The sequence below is a fragment of the Delphinus delphis genome, chromosome X, assembly GCF_949987515.2.
Source record: "Delphinus delphis chromosome X, mDelDel1.2, whole genome shotgun sequence".
NCBI classification, from domain to species: Eukaryota; Metazoa; Chordata; class Mammalia; order Artiodactyla; family Delphinidae; genus Delphinus; species Delphinus delphis.
In genome coordinates, this window is record NC_082704.1 from 94535182 (window position 1) to 94555919 (window position 20738).

Genomic DNA, 20738 nt, shown 5'->3' on the forward strand with positions numbered 1-20738 from the left:
ATAAAGGTAACCATTGTTCTGCTAATATTTATAATTTGATTTAGTATATTTGTACCTTCTCTCCTACAAATTAAAGTTCTTTTGTTTTTTGGTTTCTTTTACATAGTCATGGAGGAGGAGGGGTGTAAGAGCATCCGCTTCAGGAGCTGGAGTACATACAGCATCTCGTTTGATCCTCACAACCAGCCATGAAATAGGTGTAATTTTGTTTTCATACGAGAAAACTGAGGCTGTGGGAGGTTAATTTTTCCAAGTGACATAGCTAGTAAGAAGACAAATCAAAGCAGCTTGTTCACCATTGCGTTCACTACACTTATTTGCTGGATTATGATGCACGAATATGTGCATATAACCATGGCAGTGGGCACTCATAAATACTGCAGAGTTTAGACGGACTGACGCTAGGTCACTCCATCTGACCCACACCGGCACAAATCCCAGCTTTTTAACACCCAACCCTCGTTTCCAGAAAGGTTGGAGGTAACAGAGAGTCACTTCCAGTCGCAGGAATCCTGCGGGAGGGTGGGATGGGAGTCGGAGCGGGGGTGGGGAGGGCAGGAAGGTGGTAACGCTGTGACGCAAAGGCGGGGCCTGCGTGGGGAACGCCCCGGGCCATAACCGGGGGGCGGGGCCTCCCCGGGGCCAGTACGCGGCCGCGTAGCTAGACCTGCCCATCCCTCAGCCCCCTAGGAGAGCTGGCGCCACCATGGAGGAGTACCATCGCCCCTGCGACGAGGTACCGCCCCTTCACCGCCCGCGAGCGACCCCCGTCCGCCTTGGCGCTTAGTCTTGGCCGGGTGGTCTCCCGGCACCCGGCGGCCCCGAGAGTTGGGGTGCGGCGTCCTCCGAGCCCGGGTCCTCTCCTCGGGGCCCGGGATCCGCCCCGCCCATCCTCGGCTCCCCACCCCGAGGGCCTGAGGGTGGGCTGAGAGTCGGGGTGGCAGGGGCTGCTGGGAGCACAGGGGGCTGGCAGTGAGGTCGGGGCCGAGGGGTGGAAGGCCTGACTCGGGGTGCGTGGGGTAGGGATGGGGTGGAGGGAGCCGCCAGTCTGCAGGGCGGGCCTCGGGAACCGGTCTTCCTGGCTGCTTCCTCCGCCCCTTGGTGTCCCAAAGCAGGTGCCGCATCCCCGCCAAGCGAGGCCCTGGTGGCAGAGCCGGTCCCGCTCCCGGGCACTCTCGTCTGGGTGGTTTGGAAGGAGGCGCCTTATGGATTAAGGAGCCCTTGCTTACTGACTCAGGCTTCCCGAAACCTCACCAGAATCCCGTGATGTCATCTGTCATCTTCCTGTTACTGATGGGGGACTCTGACTTTCATGGCGGCTAAGTGACTCGCCCAAAGTTAGAACTGCCAGGAATGACAGATGCTCCATTTGAACCCAGACCTCTGACTACACAACTACAACTCTGGCTTCACTTTAACCACGATGAGGATGAGGCCTGTTGGATCCCAGAATAACCCGTGACAGGGCAGTATAAACAAAGACATCTTCTGTCCAGTGGTAGCCACAGGTGAATGGTGCGGTGAAATAAAAGTAGGCAGGCACGTGGTGGAGGTGCAGCGTAAAATGGTGTATCATTAGACCCCTGAAAGGGGCTTCTGAACCATTCATCTCTAGGATGTGGGCTTCTGCAGAAGCTAAGACCACATTTAAATTCATTACTTCTATGCTGCAGGTGGCATACACACCTCAAGGTTAGTGGTAAAGTATTCTCATTTTAGAAATTGAAGCACAAGCAATTTCACCCTCAAGAAGCACTAGTCTGCTGACTCCTAAGAGGTTCTGTACTGCAGTACCCCCTAAATACCTATATTTAAAAAGAAAATTACATGCGTTACCATGGCCACCCAGTACAACCTGATTATCGGGTGACCTTCCAAATTGAAGTGGAATGGACATCCCATTTAATTTGTAGACCACTTTTGAAAATAGATAAGGACCTTATTTGAAGGTAAAATGACCATTTTAATAGGGGCAGTTGTGACACCTGTTTTCATGATATTTCTGATTATTTAGGGTATTTTTATTCCTTTGTTGTTGGGGAATTATCTGGTGTAATTAAATGAGTTGAAAATATTTTAAATCTGTACTCAAGATGGTACTTATTTTCAGAATTTACTTGGTTTTTGAACTGTTTTGTTGTATAGTGGGATTTACAAACATGCTGATGTCATACAGCACCTAAAAACGTGTCTATGGAAACAAATCATGTACTACCTGAAGTGCTTTGGTTTAGATTGCAATCTTATCACGTAGCCTAGTTCTTGACTCTAGGACATTTCCTTGTCATTCATGGTTGCTTTTAACTCAAGATTGTATCAAGCCACTCCACAGGAAAGACTAAGTTGCCAGACCTGTTATATTATAGGTCTATATAGATTATAGGTCTAACATATTATTTATATGTTATAAAGTGACATTAATTTGGAATGATCAAGTATTTTCATAACCTTTAACTCAGAAAAGCCACATTTTTGCCAAGCATAAATTAAAAACAAACTTGAAACTTATCTATTCAGCATTCTTTTCTCACTCCCCCTCATTTTCACTTAGCTGCAACTATTTCCTGTGTACTGATAACACATCCTTATACCCACCTCCTATTTCCTGAGCTTTACAATCCAATAATCCTCAATCTCTGGTGTTCATCAGAATCACCAGTAAAGCACTTTTTATTTTTCTGTGCTGTCCATATCTGTTTAAAATTTTTTTATTTTATATTGGAGTATAGTTGATTTACAGTGTTGTGTTAGTTTCAGGTGTACAGCAAAGTGATTCAGTTATACATATACACATATCTATTCTTCTTCAGATTCTTGTCCCATATAGATTATTACAGAGTATTGAGTAGAATTCCCTGTGCTATACAGTAGGTCCTTGTTGATTATCTGTTTTATATATAGTAGTGTTATATGAGTAAAGCACTTTTTACAAAAACATAGTTGCCCAGGCTCTGCTTCAGAACTAATCAATCAAGATCTCCATGGAGGTAGGTGGGGAAAGCATTTTGCGATTTTAAAGATGATCAAGGTGGGATTAGTAGCCTCAGTAGACTTAATGCCCCTTTTCACTGTGGTCTCCTGTCACTAAAACCTGTCTAGGCCAGCCTAGGTTATTCTGTGTAGCATCATAGCTACCAGGAAAAGGAAGTCTGTATTGAAAACAACTTTATCTTTTGTTTTCCATCTTTAGGTCGGCTTCAATGCTGATGAAGCCCACAATATCGTTAAAGAGGTGAGTTACATATCTTGTTCATCTTGAAGATTGATGCATTGGTTGAAATTTTAAAAAGCTGTGTTTTGACTTACGGCACAAAGTTAGAAACCTTCGTATTAAAGCAAGATTTTTCATATTTATTCACTAATTCTTTATAGGGGTGCTTCTATGTTTGTTGTGTTGGATGCTGTCAGGCATCTTGGGGCTTACCCTGAAAGGGATAAATATTGATCTAGAAAACTGGCTTGCTGTTTTCTAAACTGATTCTCTGTCTTTTGAATAAAAGAACTTTTATTCCAATGGGGCCAAATATTATTTTAAATGTTAATGCCCTAAAAGTATATAGGTAAATTATATGTATAGTATAATAAACATATAATTATAGTATATACATACATATATATGTATGTATATATATATATATGTGTGTGTGTGTATATATATATATATATATATATATATCTCAAGTAAATAAAAGACCCTAGAAATATCTGCTTTGGTTATTGTATGCTTTTTTTTTGCCCAATATAACTGGAAAAATAGGGACTTCCAGTTGTTAAGACTCCGCACTCCCAATGCAGGGGGCACAGGTTCGATCCCTGGTCGGGGAACAAAGATCCTGCATGCCTCATGGCACGGCCGCGCACACACACACACAGATTGGAAAAGCAATCACTTAATATCTTTTAGACACTGATATGACGGTAAATCAAATTCTTCAGAAAAATATTTGAAATATGATATGTGGTCCTCGTGTTAGGCAAATAGACAAGAAGTTCCCTTTGGGACTCAGTGTTGGCAGAGGAACTTTAATTATTCTAGTGGTATCACATACAGACGAACTGTGGGTAAGGTATTTATGAACACTTTTAATAGTCCTGAGTCATTTTTAACTGTGCCAAATCCTAGAAAAAAATAAGCTGGCCTGGAAGGTAGGCTTGTATTGTGGGCATGGCTGTTGCGGCCCGCGTCCTAGCAGCAGGCCCCAACTACCTTTAGGCTTGGCTGGATTGGCTGGCCCTCTGGGCACTGAGCACCATCTCAGTCCTGAGACGATGCCTTACCTGCCTGAATGCTTAGGGCACGAACTCACCCGGAACTCACCCAGGGCTGGCCTCGTAAAACTAGGATCAACGTGAGGTCTGAGAGAGCTGGATAGGCACCTGAAAATCCCGCCATATTTTAATAGTTCAAAATCATGTATTAGAGCTTTGTAGCCAGGAATATATCATTATTATAACAAAATGCAAATGTTTTCGATACCTTGACAATGCAAAAGCACAAATGAGGGCAATGGCGGGGGGTGGAAGAAGGGATGGAGGTCATGGGAGGGCAGGAGTGATAACAGCTTCAAAGTGGAAAGTCAAGAGAGACTGTCCTTGGTGGATGGAACATGAAGCAAAGGATGCTGGGGTATTAGAGGAATCTTTTAAATAGTACCTTCTTCTTTACCCACATTATGAACCATATGAAAAGACCAAAGAGTTAGTAGAAAGAGAACCAAATATCACCTTTATTATTGATAAAAACTGAGTTGGAGATTGGAGCTTGTTTTGCTAACTCCCTACCTGTTCAGTTCAGACCTTGGAAGAGGCATCCAAGGGAAAGTTAGAGTCAGCAGAGAGAAACACTCAACCAGGCTGGTGCCTTTCGTTGCTCTGGGTGAAGAGGGAAGGAGAAACCAAATAGCGAAGTCCAAGGCATTTGGGAGATTGGCCCTCCCAGATGAGAAAGGTACCAACCAGTAGCTCACTCCACCTCCATGGGGAGGAATAATAACAGGTGGGACGAGAGGCCAGGGATGATAAGGAAAAAATCCTCTGCGTGGAAGGAAACATCCAGAGTAGAAAAGAAACATGCTTCTAATAATGTAAATATATTGAAGTAAAAATAGCAAATTCATTATATTGAGGGATGTGGGGAGGGGGGGCAGGAGGTGGCAGGTGGTCCTAGGGAACTAAACTTTCATCTGTCATAGCAGGAGCTCTAGGGATGTTGTCTAGAATTCATAAATCAAGAAATAGTTATATAAACATTATTTAGACATGTGAGTGACCCTTAAGAGATAAAAAAACAGTTGTACCCTAAAAGTGTTTCTTCTGTGGAAGGGGGCTGGGGATGGGAAAGGGTGGGGAGGGGATTCTTATTTTTCATTGTAAGCTCTTCTGTTCTGTTGGATTTTTAAACCCATGTGCATGGGTTACTTTGATGGTTTGTTCAGTTAAAAGAACCATGCTTCTTAAAATGAGATACCCATATTGAGTGGTGGCTAGGAGGTCCTAGAAGCCACTGGGTACATTTTTTTTTATTAAAAAAAAATTATTTATTTATTTAGGCTGTGTCGGGTCTTAGTTGCGGCACGTGGGATCTTTCATTGTGGCGCGCGGGCTTAGTCGCCCCGCGGCATGTTGGATCTTAGTTCCCCCACCAGGGATCGAACCGGTGTCGCCTGCATTGCAAGATGGATTCTCAACCGCTGGACCATCAGGGAAGTCCCCACTGGGTGCATTTTAGAGCATCAATTTTACTTCTATACTTGCAAGAGGGAGTTAAGTAATATAAATAATTTAACACCATTTTCAAATGAAAACAAACTGATACGTTATGGAGTCAAAAGCAAGCTTCATTTGAAATTTTCATATAAAATATGAGACTCGAAAGACATCTCAGGTTTGCCACAGCTGGCTTTCAGGTACCTGTGTATCCTCTTCCCTCCCCCTCTCTTCCCATGAGCCAACTGTCTTTGCCACTGAGGTATTTGAAAGGTGATGGGGGGCGGGGAGAGAGAGAGAGAGAGAGAGAGAGAGAGAGAGAGAGAGAGAGAGAGAGAGAGAACTATTTGAAAACATTTCAGCACTTCCCCGATGATTATACAGTTTCAGCAGGCATTTCTGTTTTTCTTATCTTTTGCTGATCTCCTTATTTTCTTAGAGTCCTTCCTCTGAGCCCCTATGCTAATATATTTTTCCTGCTGAAGTCTTAGAGCCACTCACTTACTGGTGATATGCATGTTATATTTATTGTCAGTAATAGAATTTGCCCACAAATTTTCATATAAAAAGTGAGTTACAAATGGAATTAACTTGGTGCTTAATCTAAAGTATATTTGATTCAGGATGCCCAGAGAGTATATCAAAGCCAGTATTACTTCAACAACAAACATGTATTGAGTGCCTGCTCCCTGCCCGAGTTCTGAGTTTGGCCCTGGGAATACAGAGCAGGTTAAGGACCTCATTATCTAGTGGGCCTCCTGGTTAAGTGGTAATGAAGAAGGCTAAATGTTAATTAATAGTAATTAGCAGGGCTATTTACAGTGGCATCCACAGGCCCCTGATATTTCTGTTGTTTGGAGCAGAACTTGAAGCAGTCCTATTAGATAACCTGAAAGTAAACAAGGGCTGGTAGTTTCCCATTAAGGTACAGCAGTCTAGGGAGAGGAAGAGGTTTCCCAAAGGCCGTCAGCTTGGGTATGGTAAAGTCAGGATTAATCTTTGTCCCCATGATCCTTGGGCCACTGACCCTCCTAACTCTTCATGTTACATTCTAGGAGAGTAATTTGAGGTACGTTGTTACTTTCTTCAACCCCTCTATATTTAATTTCTCTTTTTGCGTTTTATGATTAGTGAAGAGTTTATACTATTCAGCTTAAGATTCCATATTAATTAGTGCCTCTACTATAGTCCAGTTGTAGTAAATGAAAGCTTCAACGTGCACGTGTGTGTCTGTCTTACTAAGCTGGATTCTATAAATGAATTGAATGAGTGCTTTATTCTCCAGGCTCTATCACTTGAATAAAAAAATAATAGCAGCAAAATAAGTCAGAGAAAGACAAATACTGTATGATCGGACCAATATGTGGAATCTAAAAAAATCCAAACTCATAGAAACAGAGTAGAATGGTGGTTGCCATGGGGTGGGGAAAATGTCGGTCAAAGGGTACAAACTTCTAGTTATAAGATGAGTAAGTTCTGAGGATCTAATATACACCATGATAATTATAGTTAACAGTACTGTATTGTACACTTGAAGGTTGCTGAAAGTAGATTTTAAATGTTCTCAATACACACACACACACACACACACACACACACACAAACAAAAGGTAAGTATGTGAGGAAGTGAATGTGTTAACTAGCCTTATTGTGGCAATCATTTCACAATATGACGTGTCAAGTCATCACACTGTGCACCTTAAACTGACACAATGTTGTATGTCAATTATATCTCAATAAAACTGGAAAAAATAAGATAACAGCAGCAATAATTATAATGATGTAATAATATCTGTCATTACTTATGTGTTTACTCTGTGGCAGTCACTGTGTTTGAGCACACGGCTTTCCTTATCTCACCCCATCCTCACAACAACTTGATGAGGCTGTTATCCCTACTTTAAAGATTAGGAAAATAAGGGGTTTCAAGAGATTAAGTCACTTGTAGAAGGTCACACAGGGGTGGCTGAGGTGACCTTAAAACCTAAGACTGTGATACTAAACCGGTACTCTTAATCAAGTATCAGAAGTGGATGCACGTAAACACCGTGGAAAATTAACTTTGTCTTTTTAGAGTGCCTAAAAACTAGCGTTTGTTGATGATTTACTTTTAGTGGCAGGTGTGCTTGTTGTTTGATAGCTAAGCAGTTACATATATGAAATAGGATATAATTATTGTACGTGAGAAATATATTTTTAAGTTGGTCTCATCCTTTGTTTCTAGCATCTGAAACCTAGTTCAAATCCCAGCTGTTTCAAAGCCATTCTTTAACCAATTGATATCACCCTTTTAAAATCTCCACCACCCCATAATGACTTACCACCCTTGATTAGTCTTCCTTGTATTATAGAGTTCTTTTAGTAGCTTCTCTGCTAGACCGTTAAGTTCTTTACAGTAGAGGCCATGTCACATTTATCTTTATATGGCCTGTAATATCTCACAGAGTGAGATGACACATGCGGAAATGCTTTGAAAATTCTACAACAGTTAGAGATGATGCATAATAAATACTTAACAGATGCATATCTTGTAAGATGTTTTATTAGGTTATAAGTGTATTTTATGTTTTGAATAAATTTTTTGATGTGATATGTGTATACTTTGTTTAATTGTCCTCTGCCCTTTTAGTGTATAGATGGGGTCTTGGGAGGTGAAGATTATAATCATAACAACATCAACCAATGGACCGCAAGCATAGTGGAACAATCCTTAGCACATCTGGTTAAGCTGGGAAAAGCTTATAAGTATATTGGTAAGTATCAGTGTCCTTCTTCACTAGTTTACTCACCTTTGTTCCTGTGGTTTTTCTCTGAATTTATAGAATGTAAATGAATGAGAGACACTCAAGTTGGATACTAATAGGGGGTGAAGGACTTCTGACTTATTCATCACAAAAATAATCTGTGATAATACCTAACAGATGGAGATCTTTCACAACTCAAAAGCAGTGTGAGCTCCTGCCAACCATCTACTTGCCTTGGTAGCATCATCCTTTACATTTGCATCGGTTGTCGTCAGTGAGATTCCCTCAGCCCTACTGTCTTCCTTTCATCAGTGCCATGCCTCCTTACGTGTAGGACTGTGAAGTACCACACAATACTTGTAAAGTGGAATATTTTCTTTGTTTTTGTGTCTGAATTATGCCCATGGGACAAGGCACATAATTTCGCCCAGATTTTTCCTGCAGTGCCGTCACCATTGGTTATGGCACTGGGCAGCAAACAGACTGGACCCAGTGGGGTCAGAATCGTGCTGGTAAATAATCAAGATGAGAGACTTATTTTTTTCAATCCATTCGCTGAATGCTTTGTTTTCTGTTATTTTTATAGCTTTTAGAGCTCCGAACTCAAACACTCAGGTACGTTTTCCTTCGTTTGTAAGTGTTCTTACTGTGCAACTTTATTTTTAGTGACCTGTGCGGTGGTCCAGAGGAGTGCATATGGCTTTCACACAGCCAGCTCATGTTTTTGGGACACCACATCTGATGGTAAGAGACTTTAAGCTGATTCAAACAAAATCCAACTTCTAGCAAAGTCAAATAGTGTACTTGTTATCGAATCCTTATTTATCTCTAATTAAATTCCCACAAGACTTTATCAACAGAATTGCTTTGTACCTAGTGACAAGTATGCCGTCAGACAAATAGGAAATATGAAGATTGAACAGATTGCAGGAAATGTGATATTAAAACCTATGAAAAATGTATATATATATATTTTTTTTTCCTGGTAATTCTGATGTTTTGCTGGTATTTCAAAGTCCTTTTGTTGTGTATTTTCAGGAACCTGTACTGTAAGATGGGAAAACCGAACCATGAACTGTATTGTCAATGTCTTTGCCATTGCTATTGTCCTGTAACAGGCTAAAAATGTTCGGCCAAAACCATTAACAAGAATTTGTCACTGTATCCTTTCTAAAAAGAGTAACAGTTACTTATTCGTGTGCTAGATGACAAGTGTGCAATATGCTTCAAAACTATCAACAAAAACTGAATAGTGCAAGCAAGCAATCTCATAGGAAGTTGGCAGATTATCTCATATTCCTACAGCATCATTTGAATAGGAAAACCTCAACATTAGCAAAAAATGCAGAAATACAGAAATATGGCATGACATGAAAATACAACCTTATATTTACACTGGCTTTTCACTAATAATATGTACCTAAGAAGATGGGGAAAACCATTCAGATAATTAAATTCTCTTTCAGCTAGAAAAGTTAACAGGGATAAATATATGAACAAAAATACTGCAAGGATAAATGTGGAGAAAATGATAATAATTAGTTAACACTTCTTAGTTTTTTATTTCTCCTTCTTAGTTGTACATATGATTTAGTGGAAAGTAATTCCATTCTTTTTCTTTTTGGCCGTGCCACGCCGCTTGTGGGTTCTCAGTTCCCTGACCAGGGATTAAACTCGCACCCTTGGCAGTGAACGTGCAGAGTCCTAACCACTGGACCGCCGGGGAATTCCCTTAAATCAGCTTTTTAAATTTCAAATTCTTATTTACATTTGAAGGTGAATTAAATCAGGTAAGGTAAACAAAATTAGTTACAGTGTATGATGAAAAGTATATGACTCTAACAGCTGCCTTACACTTCATTCATTCCATGTGTTACAAACATTTACTGAATGTCTGTTATGAGCTATTTCTCTGCTAATTATAGTTATCAATATGCTGTTCAAATTCTAAGTTTCTTTTGGTACCTATTCAGTTGGACAACTGACATTTATGTTTGGGAAGAAAAAAAAAAAGAGTTGTTTTACAAGAGAGGAAAAAAGTGAATCTGGTTATCCAGGTAGAAGTAAGCAAATGAAAAGCACTTATTGCTGACAGAATTATAGATGTAATTTTAAGAATTGCTCCTAACAAGCAAAAAAATGCATAAAATATGCAACTCTTAGTTAAAGGCCTTATTAGCAGTATAATATGCAAGTAGTAAATTTTGTCATTGCTTTAGTTACAATCATCTGTAAATAACTTTAAATACTTATTATGTGAGGTTCAAATTGAGTGGGGTAAAGTATAAAACGTATACAATCATTAGCAGGTTACTGAATATCTCAGGGCTTATGAAATATAGTTAAATTTATTAAGAAAATAAAAGATGAAAAATTAGAGTACACAGCTGGCCACCAAATGCGAAGTCAATTTGCTATTTAACCTTGAAAACAAAGTCAATTTTGCATATTACCACTAACACTAATATATATAGGGAGTGGAACCATGATTCATTGAATTCTGGGGGGAAAGAAAAGCTTAATGTTGACAATATTAAGATAGTATTCTTCTAGGAATACTATGTGCATGTTTGATATTTTGCTGAGTAACAATAATTGTTCAGTGTGTAAGAAGAAGATGAAGAAAATACAAGGATGGAGTTTAATGCAGCGATCTACATTTTGGGCACGTCAAAATTTATCAGTCATTACCTTTATGTTAGTTTACGCTGCTGGCTTTTGTGCCTTGAAGATTATAATAGTGACCAAAATACATCTGTGCGGTTAAGGCTTGCTTTTGATTATTGTTATTGAAGCCTGATTTTAAAAGAATAATAATCAAAAATACCTCGTGAACTTGCTGTCTGTTCTGTTTCTAGTTAAAATGTAATAAAGAGTATCTTCCTGCACTGTACGTTTGCTTCTGGATGTTCACTGAATAGTTAAAGAAATGGCATTGTCTTTAAGAAATTCTAAATAACAGGAATGAGGAAGAGAAATGAATGTCAGACCACAGATACATTGTACAGAATAAATGCCATTAAAATAGCAACCCGAACCCAGTGTTGACCATTACAACATAAATAACAGCTCCTATTTCATGCCTTTTATTATTTTTAATAAAAAGTTATTTTAAAAAGCAGTATATGGGCTTCCCTGGTGGCGCAGTGGTTGAGAGTCCGCCTGCCGATGCAGGGGACGCGGGTTCGTGCCCCGGTCCGGGAAGATCCCACATGCCGCAGAGCGGCTGGGCCCGTGAGCCATGGCCGCTGAGCCTGCGCGTCCGGAGCCTGTGCTCCGCAACGGGAGAGGCCACAACAGTGAGAGGCCCGCGTACCGCCAAAAAGAAAAAAAAGAAAAAAAAAAGGCAGTATAAAATATATTCTATAACTATTTATTAGCTTTAATAACTATTTTTTGGCAAGGAATTTTGTCCTATTTGTCAACTTTCAATCAAGTTGTTGCTGTTTTTTCTGTTTTTAATTAAAGACTTTAAGTATGTAAAGTTAGGGTATTCAGATGTAAGTACTAACGGATTTTTGTAAAGCTATAATTTTATGTTTGTAAAGTACCTGTATACAGCCCTAAATGATGGCAACATCTCATTACATTTTCTGTGGTAAAAAGTACTTTTTTGCTCTTCTTTCCACGTTGGATGTTATCTAATTATGAGTCACTGAAAGCATTTTCACCACCTACAGTCATCATCACATTTTAAAGGTAATCTTACGATGCTGCGGATTATATTTTTAAAGCTTGAGTAAAAAACCTTGTCTATCCTTGATAACAGTTTTTTAAAAGCGGGAGAAAAATCTGTGATTTTTTTTGTAGCAAAGGAACTAGGTCTTTTTTTAAAAATTTTTTTATTTTTTGCGGTATGCGGGCCTCTCACTGTTGCGGCCTCTCCCGTTGTGGAGCACAGGCTCCGGATGCGCAGGCTCAGCGGCCATGGCTCACGGGCCCAGCCGCTCCGCGGCATGAACCCGCATCCCCTGCATCGGCAGGCAGACTCTCAACCACTGCGCCACCAGGGAAGCCTGCAAAGCAAAGTTTGAGAGATGAATTGAAAATTTCACTCCATGTGCTACAGTCTACCCAAGGGGAACTTGTTTTATAATCTAGAAGGTGGAGCTATACTTGTGGCTAAAGAGGCTTATAGTTTCAATGTCTAATAATTCAGTAAAATTGACCTTTGCATATTTACTAAATTCCCTATAAAAGGATCTTAAGCATTCAGCCTTTACAAGATTTAGATAGCCACCATCAATATACATTAACCTCAGTGGTCCAGGAGATTCTAGCCCACCTTGTCTAATTGCAAATCCTATATTTCTCACTGTGGTCCCAGTCAATGTCACCCCATGTCATCCTTGGATATGTAGGATATATTGACAATCCAGGCCTAATTAGAGATGGCCCCTAACTGCTTCATAAAGAGTATCTCTTCCCAAAATGGTTTCTAAGGATCTCAGAGATGAAGCGGGAACTTTGTACAGACACTCACAGTACCACCGGGATGGTATGTATCTTCCCTATAGGACACAAAATGTGGGCAACTATCCCCACTCTGGGATGCTTTAACGGTGAAGCCTATATGGGGAAGTTTCTTTGCAGTTCTGCCTAACCAGGTCAGGGAATTTCATGCCTGGGCTTATCCAGTAATGTATATTCAACTTTCTTCATGCCAAAATAACCCTTTTTATTTTACTGAATGCTGTGTCTTTTTAGATATTTTTATGTATGCCCACTTCTAACTTGAGATATTTCAGTCTGGGTTTCTCAAGGCAGAGTTTTACATGAGGCAGTATTATTACTCAATGAAAGTTCTGTTATTTTCATTCCTAGTGAAAATTAAGATTGTATTATGTACCAACCTTTCCTTAACCTGTAATTTTGTAGGCTAGGAATTTGGATTAAGCTGCATGAGCTAACATAGGCTTTCACGGTTAATGCTCATATAGAATACCACCCAAAATGATGAGGATTAGAGTAGTGGTCTCTGAATAATTAAATTAAAGCAAACTTGTTCTGTAAAGGGCCAAAAAGTAAATATCTGAGACATTATAGGCCTTTGCAACTACTCAAGTATGCTGTTGTAGTTTGAAAACAGCCCAGGACAGTATGTAAATGAATGGGCACGACTGTGTTCCAATAAAACTTTATTTACAAAAACAGGTGGCAGGCTGGTCATAGTTTAACAACCCCTGTATTAGAGTAAGAGGTGTTTCCTAGCCACTTAAAAAATTATACCTTAATAATTTGAGAACTTTTTTCTTTTTGTTGTTCTCAGTTATAAACAATGGAACACAAAGCACTTTTATATGTTATGTTTTCATTATCTTGGACTCAGAGGCCTTACCAGTAAACCAAACCTATACTCTCCTTATTAAAAGAAAGAAGGGCTACAAATCAACTTCTCCAAAACTAAAGTATTCCTTTTTTGATGTATATCACCTAACTTTTCACAAGTTTACAGATAATTTTATATCTTATTATATTGGAGTTCATTTTACAACCTTAGTTAAAGGAACGTTATTATAAAAAGGTTAATGTTTTGTTATTTACTGATTTTTGCTTTTCTTGTGGCTAGGATGGACTCTGTTCTACCCAGAGAATCACCCATGCATACTGGACATGGCAGTCGCCCATTCAATGCCTCCTCTTAGAAATCACTCACACACACACACACACACACACACGAAACTGCACAGCCCACAGATGAAATGACCCTACCCCACAGTTTGGGGAAGTAGATGTTCTTTACCCAGGAATGGCTACATATTGCACTAGGTATGAGCACCTGACCCAGTGATGGTTTATCCATAGATTGATTTTTAATCCATAAGGTGGCTGGGATACATTAAGCCAGCAAAGTATTGATAGTTCTCTCTGAATTTTGGATCAGAGAATAAGGAGAGCATTATTCAATAGGAGAAAACGGGGGGAGAGAAAAAGAAAAGCAGAAGTCTCGTCAAGGACTCATCCAAGTTTTCTTATTAGCAGAACTGTCATCACAGCTGCCCTCTCCTCTCGCTACCACCCTCCAATCCAGGGAAGACAGACCAAACTTCCAGTACCAGCGACACCAGCAGCAGTGTTGAGAATGGTGTCAGCAGCAAATGTGGCAGAGAGAGTGGTGTGTTAGGCAGGGAGCTGGTTGATGGGAATGGTCTGAGATGGCTTAGAATCACCAGCATAGGGTGATTAAAAAAAACAGAACAAAAACCTGTACACAAACGTTCATAGCAGTGTTATTAGTAACAGCAAAAAACTGGAAATCACTTTGACCATCAATGGGTGAATGCTTTAACAAACTGTGGTACATACGTGGACTATTACTCAGAAAACACACACACAAGAAGTTGTATGAATCTCCAGAGAATTACGCTGAGTGAAAAAGCCAATCCTAAAGGAATACTGTATGATTCCATTTATATGACGTGTTTAAAACAAAAGCTTAAAAAATGAGGTTGGAGATAGTGGAGGGGGAAGGAGGGAAGGGGGCAGGAGGGAGGGGGGGGTGGTTATAAAAAGCCAACATGAATCCTTGCGGTATTGGAACTGTTCAGTATCTTGGCTTTGGTGGTAGATACACAAACTTACACATTATAAAATTGGGTAGAACTAAATACACACAAACGAGTACAAGTAAAATTGGGGAAATCTGAATAAGGTGGGTGGATTTATCAATGTCAATATCCTAGTTGTGATATTGCAGTAGAGGTTTGGAAAATGTTTCCATTGGGGGAAATTGGGAAAAGGATACAGGAGATTTCTCTCTACTATTTTTTACAACTGTATGTGAATTTATAATGATATCAATAAAACTTTCAATTAAAAAATGAAGATGGGGGCTTCCCTGGTGGCATAGTGGTTAAGAATCTGCCTGCCAATGCAGGGGACATGGGTTTGAGCCCTGATCCAGGAAGATCCCACATGCCGCCGAGCAGCTAAGCCCGTGTGCCACAACTACTGAGCCTGCGCTCTACAGTTCGCAAGCCACAACTACTGAAGCTGCAGGCCACAACTGCTGAGCCCACGTGCTGCAACTACTGAAGCCCACACACCTAGCGCCCATGCTCCGCAACAGAGAAGCCACTGCAATGAGAAGCCCGTGCACCGCAACAAAGAGTAGCTCCCGCTCGCTGCAACTAGAGAAAGCCCACACGCAGCAATGAAGACCCCATGCAGCCAAAAATAAATAAAATAAAAATAAATAAATTAAAAAAAAATGAAGATGGACTAAAGACAATTTCATATAAAAGAACATAAAAAAGCAGATCAACTTTTGGTCGGTTTTATTGTCTATAAATTCTCTACAATGTGCCCTCTTATTGCTTGCACCCAGGGAAGACCACTCCCACCATTGCCCATGATATACCACTGGATAGAGACATAATAAAAGAGAAAAAGTGAGTTGCCAGAAAAGCCAAGCTCTTCTGTAATGAGTTGATCTCTTAATCTGGAAAATTCTGTGCCTTGACTCTCTTAAATGTGAGCTTCTGAATGATTCATTGTAGCAAGGAGAGCATTACACTTAGACCAAAGAAGTGTTAGTGTTCCCTAAAGTATATCAGAGATATGGAAGAGGGCTAAATATTTCAGTAAAAATCAGGGTACTTTTTATAGTTATTTATCTGTTTATCAGTCAGTGGACATTTGGATTATTTCTCATTTTTCACTCTTCTGAAAAATGCTGCTGTGAACATTTGTGAACAAGTTTCTATGTGGACATACGTTTTCATCTCTCTCGGGTATATGCCTAGGAATGTAATTGCTGGGTCACATGGTATGAAAGGTGAGGTGACTATTGGATGCTGGTAAGTAATCAACAATGCCCACTACACTCCCACAAAGAAATCCTCTCACGTAATTACTGAAATAGATAGTCATCTTGATCTAGTTTCTGTTTTCCTGTTTGGGATAGATATGGATATAAGAAATACTTTACTTTCAAGTCAGAAGGAGAAAGACAAATACCATATGATATCACTCATATGTGGAATCTAAAATATGGCACAAATGAGCCTATCTACGAAACAGAAATGGACTCACAGACGTAGTGAACAGACTTGTGGTTGCCAAGGGGGAGGGGCAGTGGGGAAGGGATAGAGTGGGAGTTTGGGGTTAATAGATGCAAACTATTACATACAGAGTGGATAAACAACAAGATCCTACTGTATAGCACAGGGAACTATATTCAGTATCCTGGGATAAACCGTAATGGAAAAGAATAGAGACTGTGTATAAATGCATAACTGAGTCACTTTGCTGTACAGCAGAAATTAACACAACATTGTAAATCAACTACACTTCAATTAAAAAAAAAGAAATACTTTACTTTCTTGTTAACTTTTGTATTAGTTTTCTATTGCTGCTTAAACTTGGTGGCCTGAAACAACATGAATTTAGTCTCTTACAGTAAGTGTTAGAGGTCAAAATTCCACAGCAGTCTTACTGGACTAATGTCAAAGTTTAAGCAGCGCTGCATTCCTTCTGGAGGCTCTAGGTGAGCATTCATTTTCTTGCCTTTTCTAGCTTCTAGAGGTTACCTACATTTCTTGGTCAGTGGTTCCATCTTCAAAGCCAGAAATGTAGCAATTTCAAATCTCTTTCCTCTTTGACCTCTGCTTCTGTCATCTCCTCCGTTGACTCTGAGCCTCCTGCCTCTATCCTTCCCTTTATTAGGACCCTTGTGATTACATTGGGCCCACCCAGGATGATCTCCCATCCCAAGATCTTTAATCTAATCACACCTGCAAAGTCCTTTCACCATGTAACATATGAAGTCTCAATTTCAAAACCTCAGTTCTTTTCAGCATTGGTGTTTGGACCTAGGGGGTCTCATAAATAGTACACCTCTTCCCTTCCTGAGTTCTGAACAAATTAAGAGGCAAGGAGAAAGACAGGTTAAAATCGAAGTATCAGCTTTCTGAGAAAAACAAATATCGTATATTAACGCATATATGTGGAATCTAGAAAAATGGTACAGATGAACCGGTTTGCAAGGCAGGAATAGAGACACAGATGTAGAGAACAAACATATGGACACCAAGGAGGGAAAGTGGGGGGAGGGTGGTGGGATGAATTGGGAGATTGGGACTGACATGTATACACTAATATGTATAAAATAGATAACTAATAAGAACCTGCTGTATAGCACAGGGGAATCCACTTTGCTGTACAGTAGAAACTAACACAACATTGTAAAACAACTATACCCCAATAAAAAAAATTTTAAAAAAAAGTATCACCTTTCTGAGAAAAATACCATATGATATCGCTTATATGTGGAATCTAAAATATGATACAAATTTATTTACAAAACAGAAACAGACTTACAGACATAGAAAACAAACTTATAGTTACCAAAGGAGAAAGAAGGGAGGGGAGGGATAAATTAGGAGTTTGGGATTAGCAGATACAGACTACCATATAGAAAATAGATAAAGAACAAAGACCTACTGTACAGCACAGGGAACTCTAGTCAATATCCTGTAATAAACCATAATGGAAAAGAATATGAAAAAGAATATATATATAAAATATACGGATATGTATAACTGAATCGCTTTGCTGTACACCAGAAACTAATACAATGTTGTAAATCAACTATACTTCAATAAAAAAAAAATTTTTTTAAAAATCACCCTTCCGTTGGAGAATGGGACTGAGGGAAACTGGTCTTTTTAATATTGACCCCCAGAATTAGAGTTACCGCCCAGTCATAAGCAGAAACATACTCTCTGATGAATCAATAAAGAGGAAGGTAAGAAGAAGCCACTCCACTTCCCAAGGCGGGAATGAGTGAGAGAGTAAAGAAAGATCAGGAATGCTCTGTGAATTGATGATTCTCCACATGGAGAACCATGTGAAATCCCTTTCATATGAAATCCCAACAGGAGTGGGGATGAAGCACTGCTCCCTCAACACTTGTCACTGATTCCGATTTATTTTTTTAAACACTGTGTAGCCTAACCTTGTACAGGCCAAAGAAAACATGTCCGTGGGTTAATGTGGCCCATGGGTCATTAGTCTGCCTCAATTTCATGGTCTACCAGCCTCTACCTTCCCCTCCCACCCTATCCCAGTCTCCTCCACCGTTCGCCTGATGTGGTCGGGCACTGTGATCGTTCTACACATGGTCAACAGGCAAGGGGAAGAAAATTAAGTCAGCTGTTGTCTGGCCTTAAGGCCAACGCAGTATGTCTGGGAGCAGCTATTATTCTTGCACCCTTGATAATACTAACTAGAGAGTTACCACAGAACTACTGTTCTGTGAATCAGTATGCTCTTTGGGGAGGGCACTTTGGCAACGTCTATCAGTTTTTTAAGTGTTATATCCCATGAACACAGTTCTTAACATCTATACAACAGAAATAATAACATGAATGGATAAAAACAAACATTTTCCTTGCAATACTATTTGTAAAAGCAAATTAAACAAACAGAAGAAAACAACTAAAATGTCCACCAATAGGGGAAGAGAGAAATTACGGAGAAGAAAAGGGGAAGTATCACATTTCACTTTATGTATTATACGGTTAGAAACAGTTAAACAATTATACATTACTTTTTAAAATGTAATTTAAATTACACAATACATGAATGCATTTTTTATGCAAAGCTTTTCCATATAACAAAAGCTTAACAAGCCCCTTGCTCCCTATCTTATCCCCTTTTGATCTCCCATCTTGCCATCCACTCCCAAGGGTAATAGGAGGTAATAACTGCTATCATTTTGATGTATATGAGTCTAGGGATTTTCCACATTTATATACATGTACGCATGTATTATTTGAAAAATGTATATAACATGTTATTCTGCAGCTTGCTCATTTCAGGCAACGGTATGCCTTTGGGATTTTTGTTCATGTCAACATATACAGAGCCACCTTGTTGAGTTTAGCTGCTATGTTGTATCACATGGTATGGATGGGCCACAGTTTATTCCATTTCTTATTGGTGGACATTCTACCAATGTTCCACTCTTACAAGCAATGCTGATATGAATACCTTTGCTCAAAGCTTCTTGTGTCCACGCGTGAATGTTTCTCTAGAACACTTTAGAATTGGAATCATTGGGTTATAAGATGTGTACCTTTTAAGTCTTAATAGATCGTATTTCTTCTGTAATTTGTCTTAAGAAGAGAGAAAGTAATTCAGACTCTTGAAAACAGCAAGCAGATATATTTGTACATGGGAGGGAATTTCCCCTCCCATGTGCAAATATACATGTATACACATGGCTAAAGAGACCCTGTGCCAGCCCTTAAAATGACCCATTCTAATGGGATTCATCGGGAATCACAAAGCACAAAAATCATACACGCTGGGCCTGCTCTTCTCATTCCTAGGATATCTTACCCGCCCAAGTCTTTATATGTGATTATGTGTATTTGTGTGTGTGTGTGCTGCATAGAACTTGCAGTAGGGTTTCTTCTGCATGACTGTCCTGAACCACAGCAATTGCTGTGGAAGTAGGAGGGAAATGTGTAAATGTAAGAAATATAATGGAGTTTGAATTATCTGGAACTCATGACTGGTAGGTCTAGGGAGCCAAGCAGAGAGAAAAACTAAGGATGCCATAGGGTTTGGTTTCTCATCGGTTGAGCTGAACAAGGTTTGTTGAAGTATCTAAAATCACACGGAGCACCATTCACTGGGATCAGCTTCGTTAATGCCCGTAGCTTTGCCTCTTTGCTGCCAACAATGGCATTTGACTGGGAGTAAGAAGGCCTCCATTTTAGTTCTGGCTCTACCTCCGGTTGGCTATGTGATCTTGAAGTAACCATTTCTTCAGCTGTACTTTACTCATCTGTACAATGAAGAGGGCAGGTTAAGCCCTTTTATTTTATTTGATTTTTAATGTATTTTAACAGGTAATACATTTTATTTATTTATTTTTGGCTGCGTTGGGTCTTCGTTGCTGGGCGCGGGCTTTCTCCAGTTGCGGCGAGCGGAGGCCACTCTTCGTCGCGGTGCGCGGGCTTCTCATGGCAGTGGCTTCTCTTGTTGCAGAGCATGGGCTCTAGGTGTACGGGCTTCAGTAGTTGTGGCACGTGGGCTCAGTAGTTGTGGCACACGGGCTTAGATGCTCCGCGGCATGTGGGATCTTCCTGGACCAGGGCTCGAACCCATGTCCCCTGCATTGGCAGGCAGATTCTTAACCACTGTGCCACCAGGGAAGACCCAGGTTAGGGCCTTTTAAACTTTAGTATCATGGACTAAAAAAAAATCCAAACCAAGAGTCTTCTCATCTAACAGATATTTGACACGACATCAACCATTTGCATCTGTCCAGAAGCT

General features: G+C 40.0%; 2 protein-coding genes across 2 annotated transcripts in view; one reads left to right on the plus strand and one right to left on the minus strand.

Annotated features, from left to right (window-relative positions):
• Positions 1–641: 641 nt before the first annotated feature.
• DYNLT3 (dynein light chain Tctex-type 3) lies at positions 642–11285 on the plus strand. The gene is made up of 5 exons (XM_060002645.1): positions 642–736; positions 3191–3232; positions 8336–8459; positions 9117–9194; positions 9489–11285. The coding sequence occupies exons 1-5, from the start codon at positions 707–709 to the stop codon at positions 9563–9565; spliced, it is 351 nt and encodes a 116-aa protein (XP_059858628.1). The 5' UTR covers positions 642–706; the 3' UTR covers positions 9566–11285.
• A 1050-nt stretch (positions 11286–12335) lies between these two features.
• Positions 12336–20738, minus strand: part of CYBB (cytochrome b-245 beta chain) — a 63615-nt gene continuing 55212 nt past the window's right edge. The window contains exon 15 of the mRNA XM_060002815.1: positions 12336–12466. The gene's annotated coding sequence lies outside the window, so the exon portion shown is untranslated. The remainder of the gene's footprint in view (positions 12467–20738) is intronic.